This window comes from Myotis lucifugus, unplaced genomic scaffold (genome assembly GCF_000147115.1).
Source record: "Myotis lucifugus unplaced genomic scaffold, Myoluc2.0 scaffold_44, whole genome shotgun sequence".
NCBI classification, from domain to species: Eukaryota; Metazoa; Chordata; class Mammalia; order Chiroptera; family Vespertilionidae; genus Myotis; species Myotis lucifugus.
Window position 1 is genome coordinate 5,687,222 of NW_005871092.1, and position 22,977 is coordinate 5,710,198.

Below are 22,977 nucleotides of genomic sequence, written 5' to 3' on the forward strand. Positions count from 1 at the left end.
CCCCCTCGGGGAGGCTTCCGGGGAAGGGGGCCGGCTTCGGGCGGGCCTCCGGAAGCTTTTTTCCTGGGGCGGGGGATGCCGGCCCCCTGCCCGGAGAAGGAGACTGAGGCCTGCGCCCGGAGGCAGAGGAGTCCCTAGAGCCCCTCCCGCTAGGCCTCTGGGCCAGCGCGCTTTTGCCTTGGCCTTCTTGGGAGGGGCAGCCTGGTGGGAAGTGGCGATAGCTGAGCCCTGTCCCCCCGCCTATCCAGTTTTTGGGAAATTGTTCCAACCCTCTTGCAACCTCTCAGGGCAACCGCCGCCTCAAACATTCACACACACACACACACACACACACACACACACACACACACACACGAGTTTGTGAAACGTCGATTTGCTGCCTTCTCTCAGAGCCCAGGCTCCCCTGAGAAGGGCTAGAATTTCTGGAGCCGCCTTGGCAAGTCCGACGCTGCAGTTCCTGGGCCGCTGTACCAACCCCCCGGCGGGTGGCATTCCACAGGGAGCTCAGCCAGGGCCCTGAGTCGTGTGTTCCCCCCCCCCCCCACCGCTGCCACCAGGCGCCACATTCTCTCCATCTTTGCCATCTGTCCCTCCAGTGTCTCCACAGGCCCAAGTCCTCCCCATCTGTTCCCAAAGGAAATCCACGCTTCCCTTTCAACGTTTCCATTTTCACTTTCAAACCTCAGTCATGGTTTGTTCAGGACTCCCGGTTTCTCAGCACGTCTCCCCCTTCAGCTTCCCTGCAGGAGGACTTGGGAAGGGAGACGTGTTGTTGTTCTTACTGCTGTTTTCCAAGACTTCTCAGTTCTTCTTGGAACAGCAGAGTCCGCCCTGATGTTTGGACACCTTTGCCCTAGGAGTCCTAGACGTTTTGTTCTCTGTTATATTAGCAGCTAACATCCAGGGAGCCGTCCCCACGAACCCAGCCTGGTGCGAAGTGCTGTACATGCGATGCCTTCAATTTCCCAACGACCCTGTGATGTGGAGGTGATGATTATGTCTATCATAGGGTTGGAGAACCTGAGGTTGACAGAGGTTAAACAACTTGCCCAGAGTCGCAGCTGGAAGAGAACGGAGCAGGCATTAAACCAGGTCCACAGCTGCCAAAACTTTCCTGGCGCTCATTGCAGTGCCAGGCCGGCCGTCACAGCCTCGGGGAGCAGGCGGACACGTGAACAATGCCCACTGCTACCGTTCCCGGTGGGCACTCTGATGTGACTGAAGCACAGGGATTCTGGGAAGAGCAGAGGGCCCTGGGCCAGCCTGCATGCGCCCCACGCGTCTGCGAGAAGAGGTGACGGCTGAGCTGTTTCTTAAAAACTGAGAGCTAGTGAGGTGACAGGGGTGCTGGAGTGAGTGCAGCCTTCCAGGCAGAAAGGACGGGGGCGGGGGGGGGGGGGGCAAAGGCAGGGAGGTGAACCACTTAAGGTCAAACAGTTCCTTGTTAATGAAGCCAAAAGGGAGAAGCCAGCCCTGGCCGGTAAGCTCAATGGTTAGAGCGTCGGCCCACATACAGATTGTCAGTCAAGGGCACGTACCTGGGTCCGGGCACATTTGGGAGGCAACCCATTGATGTCTCTGTCACATCCATGTTTCTTTCTCTCTCCCTCCCTTCCCCCCTCTTCTACTCTCTCTAAAAATCAATGGAAAACATATTAAGAAAACAAACAAACAAAACAAAGAAAGGGGAGAAGCCAGGAGTGGAGGAGGTGGGGCTGGAGGGGTGGGGCCCAGAACACCAAGGGATTTGAAAGCCAAGGGGATTGGGCGGCTCTGAAAAGGGAGGGGCCTCACAGCTCCCTCCAGGCAGAGTGCAGGGTGGAGCACAGAAGGCTGTGGCCCCGCCAGGAAGAAGTCTCTGGGGTAATGGAAACCCAGGTGGGGAGGAGAGGACTGGGGGCGGAACATTTGGGAAGTTCAATGCCAAGGCTCTGTGCCTGGGCACAGGGTGACGGACAAGGAAGCCCTGAGGTTGACCCTGCAGTTCCCAGCAACATGGGTGACTCAGTGGAAAACGTCGTCACCCTTATGCTCAGTCAGTCCTCCAATGGGACCTGAGGCCGGTTAGGCACCAGGTGTTCCCAGGAAGGGCTCATGGAGCATGAACATGGTGGACAAGGCCCTGCTCTCAAGGGAAGGCTGATGGGGTGCGGGTGGGGCCGTGGGGACACAAACTGGAAAAGAGGGGAATATCCCTGAGTTGAATACAGAAGTGGCAGCAGGTTGGGATGCGGGGGGTGGGGTGGAGGTGGGGGTGGGGGAGAAAGAGAAGGGCTCATAGGCCCAGCTGGCATGGCTCAATGATTGAGCCTCTACCTATGAACCAGGAGGTCACGGTTCGATTCCCTGTCAGGGTACATGCCTGGGTTGTGGGCTCAACCTCAGTAGGGGGCATGCAGGAGGCAGCCGATCAATGATTCTCATCCTTGATGTTTCTCTCTCTCTCTTTCTCTTTCTCCCTTCCTCTCTGAAATCAATAGAAATATATTTTTAAAAAAGAAGGGCCTCCGGGACCTCCAGGGAGTTAGAGCCCCAGGAGTGAGCCCTCAAACTCATCCACGCACATCATTTCATTTAATTCTCTCTGCCACTCTTCTGGGGGGTGGGGGGTGGGAGGGTGGGGGAGGGGGGGCTGGGCTGGTGGGGGCTCAAGAATTAGAACAAGTGGAGGCTGTGGCAGAGGGCTTTCCTCGCAGGAGCAGAGGGCAGGAGGCAGTGTTGAGGGGCCTCGTGCAAGGGAGCTGTGGAACCAGCCAGGACGAGGGTGCTCTCGCCTTCTCACGATTTCTTTTCTCTCTTTCCTCCTCCCTCCCTTTCTTCATCTTGCAAGTGGCCCTGCGTGGTGCCCAGGCTCCGGTCTCGTGTCCCCAAGGTCACTATCACTGATCTCCAGTTTCCTTGCAAATTCTCAGAATCTGATTGTGCAGCTTGCCATGCTAGAACCAGCCTCCAGTCTGGTGACTGGGCACTCTTGGCCGGATTCCAGCCGGGCAGCCAGCAGGGGCCAGCGGGCGAGAGTCCTCGGCAGGTCCAGCCCCACTCAGCTGGGCCTTTGAGCTGGCCTTTCCGCAAGGGTGAGGGCAGGGCTGGCTCGGACTGAGGCCTGAGGTTGCTAAGAGCAAAAGGTAGGGATTAACCACCTCCATCCAAGTAATCTCTCTTCCGGAACTGGGACTCAACACTCAGGTTTCCTGGTTCCAAACCCCATGCCTTGTCACACCCCACACTTCCTGCCCTCGCGGGGCTCTCACTGGACTGGCTGAACCCCAGCAAGTCCCCTGGTGGCCATCGCTGTGAGCACCTCCTCTAACTGCACCCCCTCTCTGCAGGCTGGGGGCAGCTCCTATCCATTGCCCATTCCCCCCACTGGCTCCAGCCCTTTCACTACCTCTTCCTCAATCCTCTCCTTTATTGATGGAGACTTGGCAAGTCCCAGAGGCTCTAGACCAGTGATGGCGAACCTATGACACACGTGTCAGAGGTGACATGCGAACTCATTTTTTTGGTTGATTTTTCTTTGTTAAATGGCATTTAAATATATAAAATAAATATCAAAAATATAAGTCTTTGTTTTACTATGGTTGCAAATATCAAAAAATTTCTATATGTGACACGGCACCAGAGTTAAGTTAGGGTTTTTCAAAATGCTGACATGCCAAGCTCAAAAGGTTCGCCATCACTGCTCTAGACAAACAAAAATCAATCAGAAATGGATGCAGTGTGCATTTAAAATGGGATTTCGATGCCCCGTCCAAGAACACAACTGAAGCACCTGACTTAAAACCATCTTGAGGAGCCCTAGCTGGTTTGGCTCAGTGGATAGAGCGTTGGCCTGAAAGGTGCCAGGTTTGATTCTGGTCAAGGGCACATGCCCAGGTTGTGGGCTCGATCCCCAGTAGGGGACTTGCAGGAGGCAGCTGATCAGTGATTCTCTCTCATCATGAATGTTTCTATCTCTCTCCCTCTTGCTTCCTCTCTGTAATCAATAAAAACATATTGAAAAAAAACAACTATTAAGAGGAATCCTCGGCCTCTGAAAAGCTCAGCACTGCTCCCCACACCCCTTTCCCAAACCCGGGTGCTGTCAAATCCTGGGTCTTCACTGCTTTGCCACTTCCACAAAAGGGCCACTCACACTCAAATTCTAATTCACTGAGTGGCTGGCCCCCGGGATGAGATGACCTGGTTTTTAGCTCATTCTCAACCCTCTTAGGGTGACAGCTGACCCCAACCTAGACCCGCAGGGCCCGGAAGTGGGCTGTTCTGCTGCAGACAGTCCTGAAACCAAATCGAGCGCCGCCACCCTGTAGTCTAGGTGGTGGGTTCACACCAAGCTCAGCGGGGAGGGGTGCATCGGGCCCTCTGGGTGCGCGGGTGAAGGTGTCAGGGACACAGAACAGTGAATGCCAGAGGGTTTGTTCCCCAGTAATTTGAAACCACTTCTCAGCACCAGAGGTTTCTTCAACCACAAGGGGGCCTCTCCAGCTGATGCAGTGAGGAGGGGCGCCCAGGAAAAGGCAGTTGCTGTACAAACGTCAGCCTGTTTCATTCTCACAGCGACCCAAGCAGCAGATGCTGGGGGGAAGCCTGCAACTTGAGAGACGTGCCCTTGCCCGGAATCAAACCCGGGACCCTCCGGTCCACAGGCCGACGCTCTATCCACTGAGCCAAACCGGCGAGGGCTAATTCTTTTTATTGTGATAAAACATAGAGGACCTGCAGCCGCTGCTGGGTCACTGCATCTCCTCCTCAGGTTGGATTAACTTGCTAGAGTAGCTCACAGAACTCGGGAAACATTTCACCTACCAGATTGTAGGCTTCTCAGAAGGGGATGTAACTCAGGAACAGCCGATGCAAGAGACGCCCAGGACCAGTTGCGGAGAAAGGGCACGGAGTTTCCATGCCTCCTCTGAGCACAGCACTCCCCCAAACCCCCAGATGTTCACCAACCCGGGAGCTCTCCAAACCTCTCCTTTTGGCTTTAGTACGTGGACATGATTGATTACATCCTTGCCCACTGGTGATTGATCCAACCTCCAGCCTCTTTCCTCCGGGAGGTCAGGGGGTGGGACTGAAAGTCCCAACCCTCCAATCACACGGTTGCTTCCCTTGGCAACCGGCCCCCCAAGTTTGGTGTTTCTGAAAGCCACCTCATTAACATAATCTCAGGTGTGACTGAAAGGGGTTTCTTATAAATATCAAAACATCTCTATTGCTCTTATCATTTAGGACATTCCAAGGGTTTTAGGGGCTCTGTGCCGGAAATGGGATGAAGACCAAATATATATAAATTATATATCACAACATCACAGGACAAAAAATGTGTCCACAGGCTGCTGGACTCTAGGTTCTAGGCCACTTAGCCGAGGTCTGCCCTCGGGACCTGGAGGGAGGCGATAATGAAAAAGTTAAGAAACATTGGAATGTGGGTTCTGGTTGGACTCTCCCCTCCACCTCTCTGTAGCTGGGCCACCCCCTCAGTCACACGGGAATCAAAGTTGTACTCACCTCACGGGTTGTTGTGAGGATTACAGGAGGTACATGACGCACTTAGCTCAGCGTCTAGTACAGACGTTCCCAACATGGGTGGATGCAGTAATTGTCAAGATGGCAGACCTGCCCTCAAGGTGATGAAACTCACTCATGCCCCCCATGGCACAGGAAACAGGGCTCCCAGTTAGCCCTTCTAGCAATTACGACATGCAGAAGGGTTCTACTTGGTGCCAAGGCCTGGAGCTGGGGCTATGATTTCAACCACCCACCCACTCAGGTCTCCACCCTCCACCTCTCTGTGTCTGATGCTCAGCACGGTGCCAGGTGCTTTGTGGGAAAATAAATGGCACAAAGCCATTAAAAAACGTACAGCCTCAAAGGGGAAATGAGAAACTCCATTGCCATTGGCAGTAGAGCCTCGTCTACTGAGCCATGCTTCATAAATAATAATGTGCGTGGGACTCACCCGGGGATCCTGTCAACATGCAGATTCTGAATCAGAAGGTCCTGGGTGGGACCAGAGATTCTGCATTTCTGACCAGCTCCCCGGCGATGCTGATGGCGCTGGTCCAGGACCACAAAAGGAGAAGCCAAGTATTAAAGAAGCTGCTCTTGCCCTAGCTGGTTTGGCTCAGTGGATAGAGCATCGGCCTGCGGACTGAAGGGTCCCAGATTCGATTCTGGTCAAGGGCACATGCTCGGGTTGCGGGCTCCATCCCCAGTAGGGGGTGTGCAGGAGGCAGCCAATCAATTCTCTCTCATCATGGATGTTTCTATCTCTCTCTTCCTCGCCCTTCCTCTCTGAAATCAATAAATATATATATATTAAATTTTTAAAAAAGCTGCCTTTCCCCAGTTAGCCAACCTGAGGAAATGGTCTTTCCCTTCTCTGCTGATGGCCACGCATCCTTTTGACATCCGATGGGGCCCACAGTGAAATGTCTGGAAAATTCTGGAACAAAATCTTCCAGGTGAGATCCTCTGGGGTCACGATGGGGCTGAGTATTCTAAACACGGTGACAGTGAGCTCTCCGCGCTCCTGCTGGCTCACAGGGCTGTGCTTGTTTTTCTTTCAAGATCAAGCTACTCAAGGGGAGGGGGAGGGCAAAGGACAAAGATGGGAGGAGGAGAGCGGATCATTGCCATGCAGCCTCCCGGCTTCCGTTTGGACCGGCCTCAGGTAGCCACAGTTTTCTCTGGCAGACACAACTGAGAGAATGCAAATGGGAATCCTTACAGAGGAACCTCTAGCAGGGCAGGACGTTTGAAACGGGGCCACTACAATCATACGCTGCTTGGGGAGCTCGTTGGGAATTTTTAGTGTAATTCAAGCAATGCTTACAGATGGTCCCAGAGCAGAAGGGAGTGGGGTGTCGGGTTTGGAGCCAAGGACCGGCAGGTCCTAGATGGCAAGGAACAAGGATCTTTTTGAAGTGAATGCATTTGAGGAGCCGTTTCCTCTCTCCTCGGGAAACAGTAACCTGTTCGCGCAAACAGATGTGGCGACGTGGACTGGTCGGAGAATGACCTTGCGAGTATGTCTGACTTGTGGACCTGTTCTTTGATCTGCCCATCGACCTGAGGGCTTGGGTCGGGTTCATCGCCTAACCTCACACAATTGTCGCTGGATTCAGACCACAACTGGGAAGGCCAAAGTGGTGTCCCAGAATCCATCCATGGCCTAGCCACCAGGTGGGCCTCCTCCAGGGGGTCGGAAAAGTGGGGCAGCTTGGGAAGCTGTGAGAAAGATTTCCCCCAGCAGGTCATGTCTTGATTCGAGCTGTCCTCCAGACTGAAGCGTTGGAGAGTCTGGTTATAGGCCCTGCTCCGTCCTTTATGATCTCTGTGACATTGGCGTGATTCATCTGAAAAATGGGTTGATAACACAAATTCTCAAGCACATTGTAAGGAGGCCGAAGAGTGAAACACACAAAAATCTTAGCATAATGTCTGGCATTGAGTGAGTGCTCCAAGACTTGGGGATTAGAGGAACCGGTGGAGTACAATTTAATGATTTTAATATCATAACAGAGTTGTGCAACCGACACCACAATGCATTTTAGAACATCTTCCTCACCCTAAAAGGAAACCTCATACCCATTAGTAGTCACCCCATTCTCCTAGCCTTAGGTAGCCACTAATTTATTTTCTGACTATATAGATGTACCTACTCTAGAAATGTCATAGAAAAAGAATCTATAATGATAAAAGCATAATATGCTAATTAGACTGGTCAGCCAAACAACCTTCCGGACATCCTTCTGGACGACCTCCCGGACAAAGCCATGGTGGTGGGGGCCAAGGCAGAGGTGGTTAGGGGTGATCAGGCAGGCAGGTGAGCAGTTAGGGGCAATCAGGCAGGCAGGCAGAGTGGTTAGGGGCAATCAGGCAGGCAGGCAGAGGTGTTTAGGGGCAATCAGGCAAGCAGACAGAGTGGTTAGGGGCAATCAGGCAGGCAGGCAGGAGAGCAGTTAGGAGCCAACAATCCCTGATTGCGAGAGGGATGTCCAACTGCCAGTTTAGGCGCGATCCGCAGGGATCCCTATGGGATCCAGCTTAAACCAGCAGTCAAACATCCCCTGAGGGGTCCCGGATTGCGGATTGTGAGAGGGTGCAGGCTGGGCTGAGGGACACCCCACCCCTCCCGTGCACGAATTTCGTGCACTAGGCCTCTAGTTATATAATATTCCCCAAAACCATCCTATCCGAATGGTCTTCATGTGCCTGGCTTCTTCCACAGAGTGTGATGTTTTCAAGGTCCGACGTGTTGTAGCATGTGTCAGTACTTCATTGCTTTCTATTGCTTTCTACTATCCATTGTATGGGTATATCACGTTTTATGTATCGATTCAACCGATGGATGTTTGAACCGTTTCCGTGTCTGATCTGTTATGAATAATGCTACTCGGAACACTCACAAGTTTTTGTGTGGCTGCACATGTTCATTCCTGTTGCGGCCCCTGCACGGTAATGCCCTCAATCAGGTGCTGCTCCCTCTGGTTTAACTCCTGTTGTCATGTTGACCTCCTGACCTCTCTGCCCTAATCTGCTCTTCCTTCGAAGAACACTGCAGGTCCTACACCTGTCCTGTGGCACAACCCAGAAACTCACCAGTGATCCTTGGCACCGCCCTCCACGCCTCCATCCTCCACCCACTGCAGCCCATGGCCAGTCCAGCTGCAACCCAAGGAGAAGCATTCCCCAGAAGGGCTTTGCTGAAATTCCAGAATCAATCAGGCCAATAATTCTTTACTTCTCTGTTTTCCTTAGAGCAGCAGTTCTCAAGCTGTGGGTTGGGAACCCTTTGGCGGTCAAATGACCCTTTCACAGGGGTCGCCTAAGACCATCCTGCATATCAGATATTTACATGACGATTCATAACAGTAGCAACATTACAGTTATGAAGTAGCAATGAAAATAATTTTATGGTTGGGTCACAACATGAGGAACTGTATTTAAAGGGCCAGAAGGTTGAGAACCACTGCCTTAGAACAACTGTGCTCCCCTCATCTGCTTCTTTCTTGAAGTGGAGACAATCTCCCTCATCTCCTTGCAAATGAGGTGACATCTGAGCAGATTCTGATGGAATCTGTCCAGAGGGCTGGACGCCCTGCTGTGCTGAGCGAAGATGCCAGTGATTCCCTTAGGGAGGCCCCTGAAGGCTGGAGGCCTCTGTAAGGGCAGACGTCCTGGGCCTTGTCTGATTTCTGGTCCCATGAACTAGGGCGACAGTGAGTGATAAAGCCTGGTAGTGGACTCTTGGTTAGTCACGGACCAACTCCACTCTTGAACCGAGATCATGCAGCATGGGGCACCGGTTCCCAAACTTGGCTGATCATCAGAATCACCTGGAAGCTTTTAAATGTTAAGATACAGCTTCCCAGGTCCCGCCCCAGACCTAGCAAATCTGAATCTTCTCATGGACAGAAGTGCGAGCTTAGCCCTTCCACCTGGGGCCACATCTCGGTTCCTCCCCCAACTCCCCACGCCTGGACCAGTCAGGCCACCTCCCATCTGTGTACCCAGGACAACACTTAACTGGCTGCTGGTGGGGACCCCAGGCGATGCTTGTGAAAGTGTCACATTCACTGGCAGCCGTCTGATTAAAATAATGATGAATAAATACTAGCCATTGTATTTGAATTGTCTGAAATGCCTTATATTTTTGTGGAGGACAGGGGTACTGCTTCTATTTTAAAAAACAAAACAAAACACGGTAGTCAGCTGAGTCTCACTCCTGTCTGACGGGAGTGTAACTGCCATCCACAAGGTCTAACTTTTCCCTCAGAAGCACACAGTCGAGACTGTGCAGGAATGAAGGAACCTGCTTCCTGGACCAGCATGGGTCCAGTTTAGAACGAAACGCCACCCCCGGCCAGGCTCCACTTTGCTGAGAAAGGCTGGTATTTGTCTTTGAAAAGGTGAATGTTTTGGCAAATCGATACAAAAACAGGTTTTAACATGGAGACTCCAGGGAGCTGTGACATTAACAAGAATGTGGCTTTGGGGCTTGGTGGGAAGGGCAAGAATTCTGCTTGCTTTAAAATACATATATATATATATATATATATATATATATATATATATATATATATATTTGAGAGAGAGTGAGAGAGAGATAGAAACATCAATGGTGAAAGAGACACATCAATTGGTTGCCTCCTGCATGCCCAGACCAGGGCCGGGGATCAAGCCTGCAACTGAGGTACATGCCCTTGACTGGAATTGAATCCAGGACGCTTCAGTCAGCAAGCTAATGCTCTAGCCCAGTGATGGCGAACCTATGACACGCATATCAGAGGTGACGCGCGAACTCATTTTTTTTGGTTGATTTTTCTTTGTTAAATGGCATTTAAATATATAAAATAAATATCAAAAATATAGATCTTTGTTTACTATGGTTGCAAATATCAAAAAATTTCTATATGTGACATGGCACCAGAGTTAAGTTAGGGTTTTTCAAAATGCTGACACACTGAGCTCAAAAGGTTCGCCATCACTGCTGTAGCCACTGAGCCAAACCAGCTAGAGCCCACTTGCTTTTCAGTGGGCCTCTCCTAGTCCTGGGCTTACCCTTCGCAGAGTCAATAAAATAATCTACACAAAGTCTTTGCCCAGCACCGGACGTCCCTGAGGTCCTCAGACAATGTGAGCTGCTGCCATCACCACCGCCATCCACTCTCTTAGCATCTGAACTCCTGGACCCTGGACCCGGGGCCGGATTCCCAAGCTCTGGGGCCCCAAGCAGAGAGGCTCTGCCCGCCTCCAGGCCCTTCAGGGTGTGCTGGGAGGGCCAAGTAAATCATGCGAAGGGAAGGTAGAAAGAGCCTCTGTCGTGGAGGGAGGGTTTCCCAAGCCAACTTTTCTTTGTATCTGCAGGGAAGGGCTGTGTTAGAGGCAGCAGCAGGGGGACAGCACAAATAAATACAGAGAAACCTCTCCCGGGGCCGCTATTGTGCTGGGCACAATGGCAGGCCCTGGAGAGCATTTTCATCCAGTTGAGATTGGAAAGTAAAATAAACGTGCTCACATTACACCCCGGCCCAGAGCCCTGACCTGCTTCAGCCCTCTCTCTGGGACAACCCAGCTCCGCGGGAGCCAAGGGGCAGGTTTGATCGGAGTCCTGGCCTGATGTGGGGAGAAGGGAATTTGGGGGTGGGGAGAACAGGTCCTCAAGGTGGGGGGTGGGTCGCCCGGAAGCTGTGGGCACTAGGCTTTGGACCACCCGGGGCTTTCTCAAAAGCTGCCAGCACCGAGTCCCCACCCTTTCCAGGGCTTTCCGGCCAACAATGGGCCTTGTCCAGCAGGGCCGGGAGGGCTGGGGACACACCCGGCGGGTGGGCAGGCGGGGGAGGCTGTTTGGCTCTGTGGGGAGGAGGGGCCCCCTGCCCGCCCTGGGCAGGAGGGACTGGGTAGGACGGGTGGCTTTGTGGAGCCTATGGCATGTCCCCCAATACTATAGGGCAGTGATGGCGAACCTTTTGAGCTCAGCGTGTCAGCATTTTGAAAAACCCTAACTTAACTCTGGTGCTGTGTCACATATAGAAATTTTTTGATCTTTGCAACCATAGTAAAACAAAGATTTATATTTTTGATATGTATTTTATATATTTAAATGCCATTTAACAAAGAAAAATCAACCAAAAAAATGAGTTCAGAGGTGACACGCGTGTCATAGGTTCGCCATCACTGCTATAGGGACTGGCAGCTCAGCTCTGCTGCCTGGGCTGGCTTTGAGTCAGACAACTGTGAAGATCTTTCTGGAAACAGAGACAACTTCCATGGGCATGAGCCTCAGCTCTTCTTTAGCTGGTGTTCCTAAGCATCGCTGTGCAGGCGAGGGCAATCCCTCCACCCAGGAAACACTGGCCCAACAGCTCTGAAACCCCCGAAAGGGCCGAGCCCCAGGCACACACCTTGATGTTCCCCGTTAGAGCAGCCTGCCGCCTGGCTGGCCACGGCGCCTCATGCCACCTGCCCACGTGCTGGGCCTGGAACTGGGGAGATGAGGGTGGGAGGCGGGGTAGGGGTGGTAAGGAGCTGTGTGACATCAACCATGTGATATACCGAGCTCAGGACTGGGCAGATAGTAGATCCTTATTAAATGGTAGCAACTTTTTACATAAAAGTGATGTTTGAGGGCTTATTTTGTATCGTGCTGGGTCCTGTTCTACCGGAGTCTCACAGGAGCCCTCTGAGGTAGGTGTTCTTATTTTACAGGAGTGGAAATTCAGACTTCGAGAAGTTGAGTAAATTGTCACTCGTTCCCCAGCTACTTGCTGGTAGGGCTGGACTCAAACCTGGGCAGTCTGACGCTATAGCCTGCACTCAACAGCCACGTGATTTCTGTTACGATTACTACCTATTAGCATATTGTCAAGGGGATCTCAATCTCAGGCTATTATTGGACAAAGAGAGAGCTATTCTTGAAGCGTATAAAAGAGGTTGTGAGCTTGTTTTGTGTTGGGGTGTTCTTATAAAGACTAGGGGGGTGGGGGGAAGCACAAAAATTAAAGTTAACAAATGATTAAACTTCTAAAAATAATACCAAGAAAGCCTCTTGACCCAACACCATCTGTTAATGTCACACTCACCTGTGTCTGAGCGCCTACCTGACTTCATGTGGCCGCACCACCCAATGAGATGGCCAGAGTAGGCACCCCTCCTAGCCTGCCGATGAGGAAACGGAGGCTCCCAGAGCTGGTGGGGTTCTTCAAGTCTAAATGGTTCCTTACTCTGAATAAAAATCACTGAAGTTTCTTGAGCGATTGCTTTGTGTCGGGTACTGCACTGTTCGTGCTATAGTAATTAGGCAACCATGTTCTGGTGGACATTATTATTTTGTCCATTTTGCAGTTGAACAAACTGAGGCCTAGAGAGGCTAAATAAGGGGCCTTAAGACACACAGCTAGGGAGTACCCCCTGCTGTTGTTCATCACCACGCCTTGGTGGTCTTGATGGGGCTCAGAGCCAGACTGAAGGGAACCAGCCAGTCTCCCCCAGAGAACCTATGTTGTGCAGTGCACGTGGGAGGTTTAGAATGTGGGGGACACAGACAGCCCTTGCCTTTGGAAGGCCACAGGCGATGGGATGCAGAGGAAAAGGGCGTGGGTTTGGAAGTGGGCTCGACCTGAGCGATCCCAGCTCTGGGCTCACTGGCTGAGTGGTCAGGCATGTTTTTCTAGCCCTGAGCCTTGGTCTCCACCCCTGTATAGTGGAGCTACCATGACCTATCACGTGGGATACGGTTAGCACAAAGCCTGGCACTCAATACTGAGATCACACTACATGTCAACCGGGGAGCAGGAACACACGAAAAGCTAGCAGTACTGGGCAACACTTGCAAGTGTCTAACGTGATGTTCAACTTCAGGCACGCAAAGAATTCACTGGGCAGGCCGGGTTGGGCCCATCAAGACAGGCTCATAGAGAGGGTGTGTCTCAGGCTTGCCTTTGATTTAGGGCGAGGGAGCCCATGGGAAACTCACATGGGAACGCCAAGGAGCTGTGGACCAGATTTCAAACAGTGATGTTACCCTTACCTGTTCCCCTGGGGCCAGATCCTCTCTGCGCTCTACCTCCTTGAAGCCTTGGACACTGTACAGAAGAAATGCCATGGGCCCGGCTGCAGAGGGGGAGGGCATGGTGCAGTCAGGGCACGCTCAGTGGGTTGGAGGTGCTGGAGAGCAAGATTCGAAGGTGGGGCGTTCTGGGAGGGACGCTGAGCAGTGGGCGGGCAAAGGTCAGTCACGAGGGGCCATGGACTCCCAACATAGTTTTGTGAGCTTTGCTGAGAGTGTGGGAGGGCTAACCACCGAGTGAGGCAGGGAGTCGAGTTTCAGTGCGATGGTAACCAATCGTGGCAAATGCCACGGAGAGCACCAGAGAAGGACCGAAGATAAACCATGGCTGTGGTCACTCTGGACCGAAGTGGTGACGCTGGTGTGGCTGGAGGCGGAAGTTAGTGGGACACAGGCCTCCAGGAGGGGTTTCCTGACCTGTTTTCTACAACAGTGAACTAACTGTCCAACTGTCTTGATAAGAACCTGCTTCCAGCTGTGGGTGAGGGTCTACCGAATGCTAGTGCAACTGGCCCCCGGACGGGGGTTATGGACTGCGTGTTTGTGTGCCCCCATTCATGTTAAATCTCGAACCCCCAACAGGAAGGTATTGGGAGGTAGGGCCTTTGGAAGGCAGTTAGATCATGAGCATGGAGGATGGAATTAGTACCCTTAGCAGGGGTGGGTAATGTCCAGGCTGAATAAGGCCTGCGAAATCATTTGGTCTGGCTCTGCCAAGGCATTAGGGGGGAGTTAAATGTTTGACTAAAGCCCAGTCGGTGAGGCTCAATGGTTGAGCGTCGACCTATGAACCAGGAGGTCACGGTTCAATTCCCGGTCAGGGCACGTGCCTGGGTTATGGGCTCCATCCCCAGTGTGGGGCATGCAGGAGGCAACCGATCAATAATTCTCTCTCATCATTGATGTTTCTATCTCTCGATTTCCCTCTCTGAAATCAATAAAAATATTTTTTAAAAAAGTTTGACCAAATATAGCAGGCTAAGACTTAAGTTGATAATTTTGTGCGGCCTGCGAATGATGTTATAGATATCCAAGTGGCCCTGGGCAGAAGAAAGACCCCAAGCCCCCGCATTATAGGAAGAGACATGGGAGAGCTTACTTCCTCGCGGCTGCCCATGTGAGGACAGATAAGGCGGCATCTACAACCAGCAGGCCCTCCCCAGGCACCTGGCCTGCCGCACCTTGGCTGTGGACTTCCCAGCCTCAGAACAGTAAGGAACACAGGTGTGCTGTTCAAGCCACCCGCTCATGGGCTTCCGCTCCAGCAGCCCAAAGGGACCAAGACAGCAGGCTTGATAGACGTGGCAGAACAGCTATGAGCAGAGGCCATGGCCAGTCTACACAGACCCTTGTATTTTCTGGCCAGCCCCGAGTCTTGGCGGTGCAGATCAAAAGGACCTTTTCCTCCCACTGCCTGCTGGTTTCTTAGTAAAATGGCCCGCACTCAGGGCAGCCCAGAAGCTCCTGTCCCCAAACCTCCCCAACCCCCAGCCTTGTCCAAAAGACGAGATTGTCACAAAGGCAAACACCAGGTAGGTCACCAGGTAGATGAAAACTTGTTTTCCTCTAGTCGACTTCGTCACGATGGTCAGGATAACTGGACAAACAGCCCTGGGCTATCCCATGGAATCGAACCCACCACCCTCCTTGCACGGGCTGACGCTCTAACCATGGAGCAACACTGGCCAGGCTTCCAGGGCTATTTTGTTGCCCTACCCACTCCAACCCACCTTCCTACGTAATAGAAATGCATGCCCAAGGCCTGGGCTGGATTCTGACTTCATCTTGGTTATTGGAAGCCGGGCTGGTGCTTTTACGGATGGGACCGATCTCAGGAGGGAGCAGGGGGACAGGAAGGCACACACGTGTGGAGGCGTCTACGAATAAAGCACACACTTTATTCACCGGGTCGTGAGTACAACAGAGACGCGGGGGACAGCGCGGAGGGGCGAGTGCTGTTGCAACAGGAGCAAGGGGAAAGTCAGGGGAAGGTCGGAGCCGTAGGCGCAGCCCCGGGGGGCCGCCGGCCACCTCCTGCAGACCAGCACGCGGCACCCGGGGTGCAGACGGACAGCCACTCACTTTCACGGGGGGACACGACACATCTTTGACACAGCACTTCTTCCAAATGGAAGCTTCCTTAGCTCAGAAAGGGGGAGGGAGGGCGGGGAGAAGAGCAGGCCTTCCAACACTCGAAAACAATCCCATCAACCCCTCCGAAACGGAAAAGAACCGGGAGAACTTAGATGCAGGACTGCCCGCAACTCACAGAAAACACACACATTCGTTACATAAACCCCCCAGGACATCGATTTTGTGGCATCGGTCTCTTCTGCAGGGTGAAGACACAGGCCGATGCAGATGAAGTGGCTCAGAGCCTTTTCGGTCGGCGTCCCAGGACCATCTCCTCCCACCTCTGGCGGGCAGGCTCAGAAAGGGACTCGGAGACACTTTGGGGGAGAATTTCACTTGACGATGACAGCCTCCATCCAGTGACGCGAAGCATCAGAGAGTTTTGGGGTTCTTTAATTTTGCTGTGTCCACAAATATCGGTTAACAAGCTTCTTGCAGCCTAAACTACTCACCTCCCCCATTTTTTCTGAGCTGGCCATGAATTAAACTTGCCCAATAAAAACACAAAAATCCCTGTGCAAAGCAGATCGGTCACCATCTCCCCCCAGTTTCCTGGGCGGTAAATGGAAGGAGTGATTTTTCTCTTCAGGGCCCAAGTGCAAGTTCCTCCTCCTTTTCACTGGGACACAGTCGGGTAGTTAGTTCCCTTCATGCACATCATCACGAAGCCGGGGCGTCACTGCAAATCTCACGTGCAAAGGAATCTCTCTTTCCGGGTAGAATGTTCTTTGAACAGGAGCACTAAGGGGTGAGTTTTAGGGCATTCTGACCAACACTTGGTGTGTCAAAGGAAAATAATTTTAAAAAGCAGCTGAAATCCAGGCTGGCTTAGGAAGTACTGATCAAACAGCGGCCAGAAATACAAAAGAGTGATTTGTAAAAACGGGGCCTGCCTCAGAGGACAGAGGGCTGGGGACAGAGGTCAGGTCCTCCCACCCTCATTCATGACGTCAGAAAGCCCTGTGGGCCCACAGCCTTGGGGGGGGGGGGGGGGTGGTGTCCCCTGCCCCTTCAGCACACAGGAGGACTGCTAACACCAAGTTTGCGTAAAAGAGTTTTTAGAAAGACCTATTTAGTCCAAAGTGAATTTGAATTTTGTAAACTAGCAAAAGCATGTATATTTTATATAATCATCTGAGAAGCAATTCTTTAGAAAAAGGTGTTTGCTTCCAAGTATAAAGAAATTAGGTGACGGTTTTATAAACGTGTCCAGCCAAGAACGCCTCTGAGTGGCGTTGATGGACATAATGTGACTGGGAGGGTGAGGGCTGCAAAGCGCTGCTGCTCGGCTCAGCTGGGAAACCGCAGAACGTGGAGCGGGCAGAGCGGCCGGAGGGCAGAACAGAGACACGGTTTCTTTCATTTCTGCATCTTATTGGCCGTAACGCCCTCCTCCGTCCCAGGCTGCAGACAGAGAACGGCCGTTTCTCCTCAGTCATGCAGGGAGCTGCATCCCGAACATCTCATCACTAACCCAACCACAACGCAGAGGCAGAGCGGGCGGTGCAAGGGTATCCAACCCTTTACGCCTCGTCGTGCATCACACGGGGCCTGCCTGGCAGCCTGGCTTTTCTGGAAGAATCTTTAAAGGAAGCACTGCCGTTCCCGGCGCCATCGAGGCCTCTTTCCTCCACATGCCCAGCGCTGAAAGAATCGTACGGAAGCCCAACGCGCAAAGACGTAGCCCTTGTGTTACCCCCGAAGCGAGCAATCCCTGCTCGTGTGACTGTGTTACCCGGGGACGTGTATGTGCAGTGCGGGGCGGGTCCAGGCAGAGAACACGGACCCGTTTCACACAGCGGATGGTGTGTGGGAGCCCTTCACCGGGGTTGGCAGTCAGGAGAAGCAGGCTGCCTATCGGCCAGCCCTCCGGCCGGAGCCTTCTGCGGGGAGGGGAGCTGGGGAGCCCGCTCTGCGTTAGGGTTCGATGCCCGCTCTCTCCAGAGCACGGCACGGCTCTGCTTGCGAACAGGAGGCTGCTGCATTTGGGGGCAATGCCTATCTACCTGGCGCAGTTTACATCTGCTCACACACTTGACATGGAACGAAGGGCTGCTGTCTCCCAAGGCGGACGCAGAACCAAATTCCAAAGAGACCAGAAAAGCAACGCTGAGTGAGTGGGAACAGGTCCTGGGCTCAGCTCTTTAACGGTCACTGCGGCTTCTCTTCCGTGGATATTTGATCTGCATGTGCACGGGGCGACACTCATTAACCGATGAAAACACGGAGGGTCCTTTGTCGACCCCACAATGACAAACACTCTCTCCACCCGCCCAGCGCTGGGAGCCTTGTTATTGATGGTGGCAGGGAACTGCCGGGAATACACTGTGGTCCCCGCCCCCACACTTTGCCAGAGCAAAGCCAGGACTAGGACACACAGGCTGCCAATGGCAGGCGAGGGAGAGAAGAGGGGGCAGCAGAAATAGCGAACGAAGCAAGAGGCAACTGATATAAACGAAGGAGCAAGACCGCACACTGCAGTCTGGCTCCAGACCACGGAACAGACCTGCGCAGGTCCACCCCGGCAGAGCCGTTTGTAAAATAAGTTAGAAGGCCCAGTGCGCGTGGGTGCGTGTGCACACACATGGGGTCAACAGTGCCGAGCAAGGAGAAGAGCTAAAAGGCCACGGGAAATCAGTGTCAGGCCATCGACCTTGGAGTTGCAGAGACTTCAAACAGAAAACAATGCCTTTCCTTAGCCGACTACTGGGAAGACCTAGGAAACAACCAGAACCAGCGAGGGCGAGATTCAATCCAGCGGATGCCAGGTGCAGAGCGGAGGGTGGGAACTGGCACCAGGAGGGCACAGGACTTTTGTTTTTTTTCCAAGAGTGCTATGTTCCCTGGGCAAGAATCACCGAACAGCACGCACCTGTGCCAATCTAGAGGCGATTTTTCCCTTTCCTTTCTTTGCCAACGGGGGACCCGCATGAATCACACTATCTGAAGCAGAAAACAAGTGATGGAGCTTTTCCTTGTCCTTCCTTTTCCCTTAAAATTAAGAAAAAGAAAAGAAAAAGCTGAGTAATTTGCAAACCAGGGCCTGGATGACAGTGGAGAATAAGGAGCTTGTTAAAAATGGCTCCGGCTGCTACTCAGCCCACTCAAGTAGCCCCTGGGTTCCCACTCGGGGTTCCACCCCACAGGAGCAGAGCTGCCTGAGGCCGGGGTGAAGGGGTGTGCAAACGGCTGCTACCACGTGGACACGCCCCCCAGGCTCTTGCTCCTTAGCCACATGCTACATCATAAACATACACAGACTGGGCATGACGACAGCTGCTTGCTCCGTGCGGCATCCTAAGGGCACTTGCTGGCTCTTACCCAGACAGTGAGCACTACGGTCGGACAACAGTGAAAGGGAGACCAGGGAAGGGGCCCTGCTGTGTGCACAAGGTGAGGTGAAAGGTCACATGTGAACGCTGCTGTCGGGTGTGGGAACATAGAGATCTCTACCCCATGGCTTCTTGGCAAGTGTTGCCGTTGGTCGGCCCAGGATTTGGCTCGTGGGTGTTTTAATCAGATTTCCCCCTTTTGGTTGTTGCTGAGGGGCAGTAGTTTGCAAATTCTCCAGTCCAGTTCAAAGCTTAATACCACATCCTATGCGTCACCGCCATCGGCAGTCCTCTTCCTAATTGCTTGTCTACATGTGGGACTTTAGAAGAGTTTTGCTCTTTTCTTCATGTCGTTGCGTCTCCAAAGAGGTAACTTGTCAAACTCCTGTATGGACATTCCGAAGATTTCCCGAAACACCTCTGGGGCTAGGTGGCGCTGTGGAGGGAGAACAGACGGTGGTCAGTCCTGATGCCCACACGGGCGGCTGGCCGTGGGAGCTGCTCTCCAGTTTACAAGGAATCGTCTTGAAGAGCAAGGCAGAATGATGGGAGAGAGCACACTTCTGAGGCCGGTTAGCAGGCACTGCACCTAGTTCTTCCTTACCTGGGTGGCCAGGTGAGGCGCCCAGCCCTCCAGACAAAAGGGCTGGCGCGGCACTAACGGTTATTATAACAGCACTGAATGGTGATGGACTAGGAAGCTGATTTATTATGCTAGAAGGGAGTCTACTTCAGGTCCTCGGGATGTTGAGGAGATGCAGAGAAAATGGACCACAGAAAGCCAGAGAGAGACTTGCAAAGTGGGCCGTGGGGAGCCCAGCTTCCTCCTGGCTCAGCCACAGTGTTGAGGTGGATGGCTGCCTGGCCTACTACAGAGAACTTTCACCTGTTGTCCCCCCCTAGACATGCGCTTAGGATACAAGAGCCCTGAGTCTCTGTGCCAGGCTGACCTTGTGTACAAAGGTTCAGCCTTTTGTCAGGGAAAAGGAGCCATTCTTTACGAGGCTGGCAGCCAGGGCTTTTCTTAATTAAAATCATTCAGATGGAAAAATACAAAGATCAGTCCCCGTGTCTAAGGAGGTCTTAGGTATGTGTACCCAGATAACCCTCAGCAAGGAATGCGGAAGCAGCCGGGGGAACCTGCTCATACAAACGTCTTTGTTGAGCGTTCCCTCCCCTCTCCATGAGCTCAACCGAGGCTGGGGAAGGAGGGAGCTGGGGCCATTGGAAGAGGGATGGAGAGTCCTCTCTACGCCACCAGCCATAATTATGGCAACACCAAGTTTCCAAAGAAAAGGACTAAAATCATACTGGGTTTTCCTGGGGGGCGAGGGGGGCGGGTATTTAATACTGATCTTTTAAGTATAAATGTGGGCTTTTCTCCAAAGGTGTTACTAATTCTACCTACATTATGAGATTGGTCCTTTAATTTTTTTTTGCCTTCACAGAAACATTTCCCAATTAGGGGAAAGTTGGAGGGAATGCCCAGGGAGCTGCAATTAGGACTAGATTTTTATTTATTTACCTCCAGCCGCGTTCTGTCCACATCTCGAAGGATTTTGTTGCGCCCTCTGTTGGTCACCATGAGCATTTCATATGGGAATATCTGAGAAGTGAAGACAAACATCTCTTCTAGAACACATGGATCATTTTATTAGCAAACAGAATCGACCGACGCTCTAGGACTCCCCGAGAGAGCTCCTAAGATTATGATGAGGACATCGGAGGTGCCAGGTTCTCACAGGTGCCCCACAGCCCCCCGGGGCCCCCTGTAGCCTGTGCCTTTGGGGGGTTCTGTTGGGGGGAAGAAGACACATTTGCCAAGTCCTGGGGATGAAGTTAAACATCGAAGAGAACTGGATGCCTTTGTCTATTCTTTAACAATCTTCTTCTAAAACTGGCTCGCGAATCCACGGAGCCAGGCTGACCCAGAGAAGTGTTCTGGCGGATGACACACTGAGCCGAGTGCCCAGGGTCCCCAGGGAGCATGGCCCTTGGACACCTCTGGATCCAGGGCAACCAACTGTCCCAACTGTCCCAGTTTGCCCGGGACCAAGGAGGGTCCTGGGAGGCAAGACTTTCAGTGCAAAAACTGGGAAAGTCCTGGGCAAACTGGGACATACTGGTCATCCCATCTGGAGCAGCCTGCCGAGGCTCCCCTCAGCACTGGGCGTGCCTTGTGGGTTCATGGCAGGGGCCACATGAGTACCGAGGTCCCAGGAGACCCTCTGGCACTTCCTGTGAGCCTGTGGCGGCACACGCAGTGAGGCTGCTGACTCGGGTGACGAAATGAGCCGAGGATGGCAAGGTGCTTTGGGACATGGCTTGCCTAGGGCACCAGCCTAGAGCCCAGCAGGCCTCGGCACAGAGGATGGGGAAAAGGCAGAAAAGCAGTGTCTTCTAGGGTTACCTCCCAGGTAGGCATCCCCGTGGGGGAGGGAAGGGAACAGCCGCACTTGCCTTTGGCTCCAGCATGTTGGGCATAGACACTCCGCGGTCCATTCTCATACCAGGCAGGTGGCCATCCGGCAGGGTCTGCAACAGAGAAGCTGGGTCAAGGAGGAGCCCTTGGCTGCATAGGGAGCTGGAGGCCTCTGTGGGCTCCCGAATCCTCCTGATTGGGTCTCAAATCCTCGTCACCGTTTGAGAGATGCCATCTTAATCACTACAGGCACCTTAATCACTACAGGCATCTTAATCATACGGGCTTTCCAAAATGAGATCCTTGCTGCCCAAGAGCAGGAACACTGCTCTCTTCTAATCAAGCTGGGGAAATAGCCTGGCTGAACTGTAGTGACTAGTCCCTGAATTTAGGCTCCAAGCATGAAAGTATATGGGATATAAAAAAGATTTACGAAGTTTATGATTGTTGATTCCTTATTTTTATCTTACGTTTCTTTGCATATTTTTCCTTTTCTCATTCTCTGTCATAATTTTTAAGGTTTAGGTGGTAGGAAAAAAGGAATGGTACCAAACATCTCTTTCCTTTTGGCCGTATACCAAAAAGGTCATAGATTTGATTCCCAGTCACGGCACCTACATAGATGGGGGTTCGATCCTCGGTCAGGAGGCAATTGATGGATGTTTCTTTCACACATTGATGTTTCTCTCTCTCTCCCTCTCTCCCCCGCGCCTCTCTTTCCTTCCCTCTCCTCTCCTGTCTTTCTAAAATCAATGGAAAATATCCACAGATGGAGATTTAAAAAAAGGGGAAAATACACTGTACATGGGCAGACCCTGATGCTGAGCCACATCCCCCTGAGAGAGGACTCTTCGAGGCCGTAGCAAGACAGTGCTCTGACACTGGCCTGGCTCCTGCCATGGCCCCCGCCTGTGGGGACAGTGGACCTGTGCACAGGCATGCCTGCTCCCCTGGCTTCTCACAGCTATAGACTAACGATTCCACAGATCAACCCAAATCAGCATCTCTCAACAGAAACCCTTCCCTGGCGCAGCAGCACACATCTGGATTGAAACATGGCTGTTCTGCTGGCGTGGCCAATTCAAGAGGGACAGTGTTCCATACCTGGTAGTCTGCAAAGAGAAGAGAAAAGAACTGTCAGCAGGGAAACACAGAAACATTAATACAGAGACTGTGTCCTGTTGCAACTGCCCAAACTTTCCCCAATGACCCCATTTGCTCCCTGCTCTGGCGCTCTGAACGGTACACAGTGCCCTTCTGTCTGCCCCCCTGAAGCCAGGAAATGCCTGCTCAGGTTCCAGTTATCAGTTAAACACCCTTTTCTTGCAGAAGTTTTCCCTGGCACCGTGAAGGCGTTTCTGCCTTCTCTCTGCATCTCCAATCATAGCATTTATCACATAGAGCTTCTCTCTCACTGTCTTCGCTGTATGCATTTTTTAAAATGTTTTCATTGATTTTTCTTTTCATTGATTTTTTTTAGAGAGAGAGGGAGAGGGAGAGAGAGATAGAAACATCAA

General features: G+C 52.5%; 1 protein-coding gene and 1 long non-coding RNA gene across 24 annotated transcripts in view; one reads left to right on the plus strand and one right to left on the minus strand.

The window, feature by feature from the left end:
• The first annotated feature begins 583 nt into the window (after positions 1 to 583).
• LOC111825874 lies at positions 584 to 9,636 on the plus strand. 2 transcript variants are annotated; one of them, XR_002829091.1, is made up of 2 exons: positions 584 to 987; positions 8,557 to 9,636. It is a non-coding gene; the product is annotated as an uncharacterized LOC111825874 (long non-coding RNA). The 2 variants fall into 2 exon arrangements; XR_002829090.1 differs by lacking the exon at positions 584 to 987 and adding an exon at positions 6,338 to 6,464.
• Positions 9,637 to 15,451: 5,815 nt separating this feature from the next.
• The window catches only part of ABLIM1 (actin binding LIM protein 1), a 245,521-nt gene continuing 237,995 nt past the window's right edge, over positions 15,452 to 22,977 (minus strand). For all 22 annotated transcript variants that reach the window (XM_014455312.2, XM_023753381.1, XM_023753384.1 and 19 more), the window contains 4 exons: positions 22,565 to 22,572; positions 21,499 to 21,573; positions 20,564 to 20,644; positions 15,452 to 19,474 (listed from right to left, as the gene is read on the minus strand). In XM_014455312.2, coding sequence (XP_014310798.1) covers positions 19,361 to 19,474; positions 20,564 to 20,644; positions 21,499 to 21,573; positions 22,565 to 22,572 — 278 coding nt within the window. In that variant the 3' untranslated portion in view covers positions 15,452 to 19,360. The remainder of the gene's footprint in view (positions 19,475 to 20,563; positions 20,645 to 21,498; positions 21,574 to 22,564; positions 22,573 to 22,977) is intronic.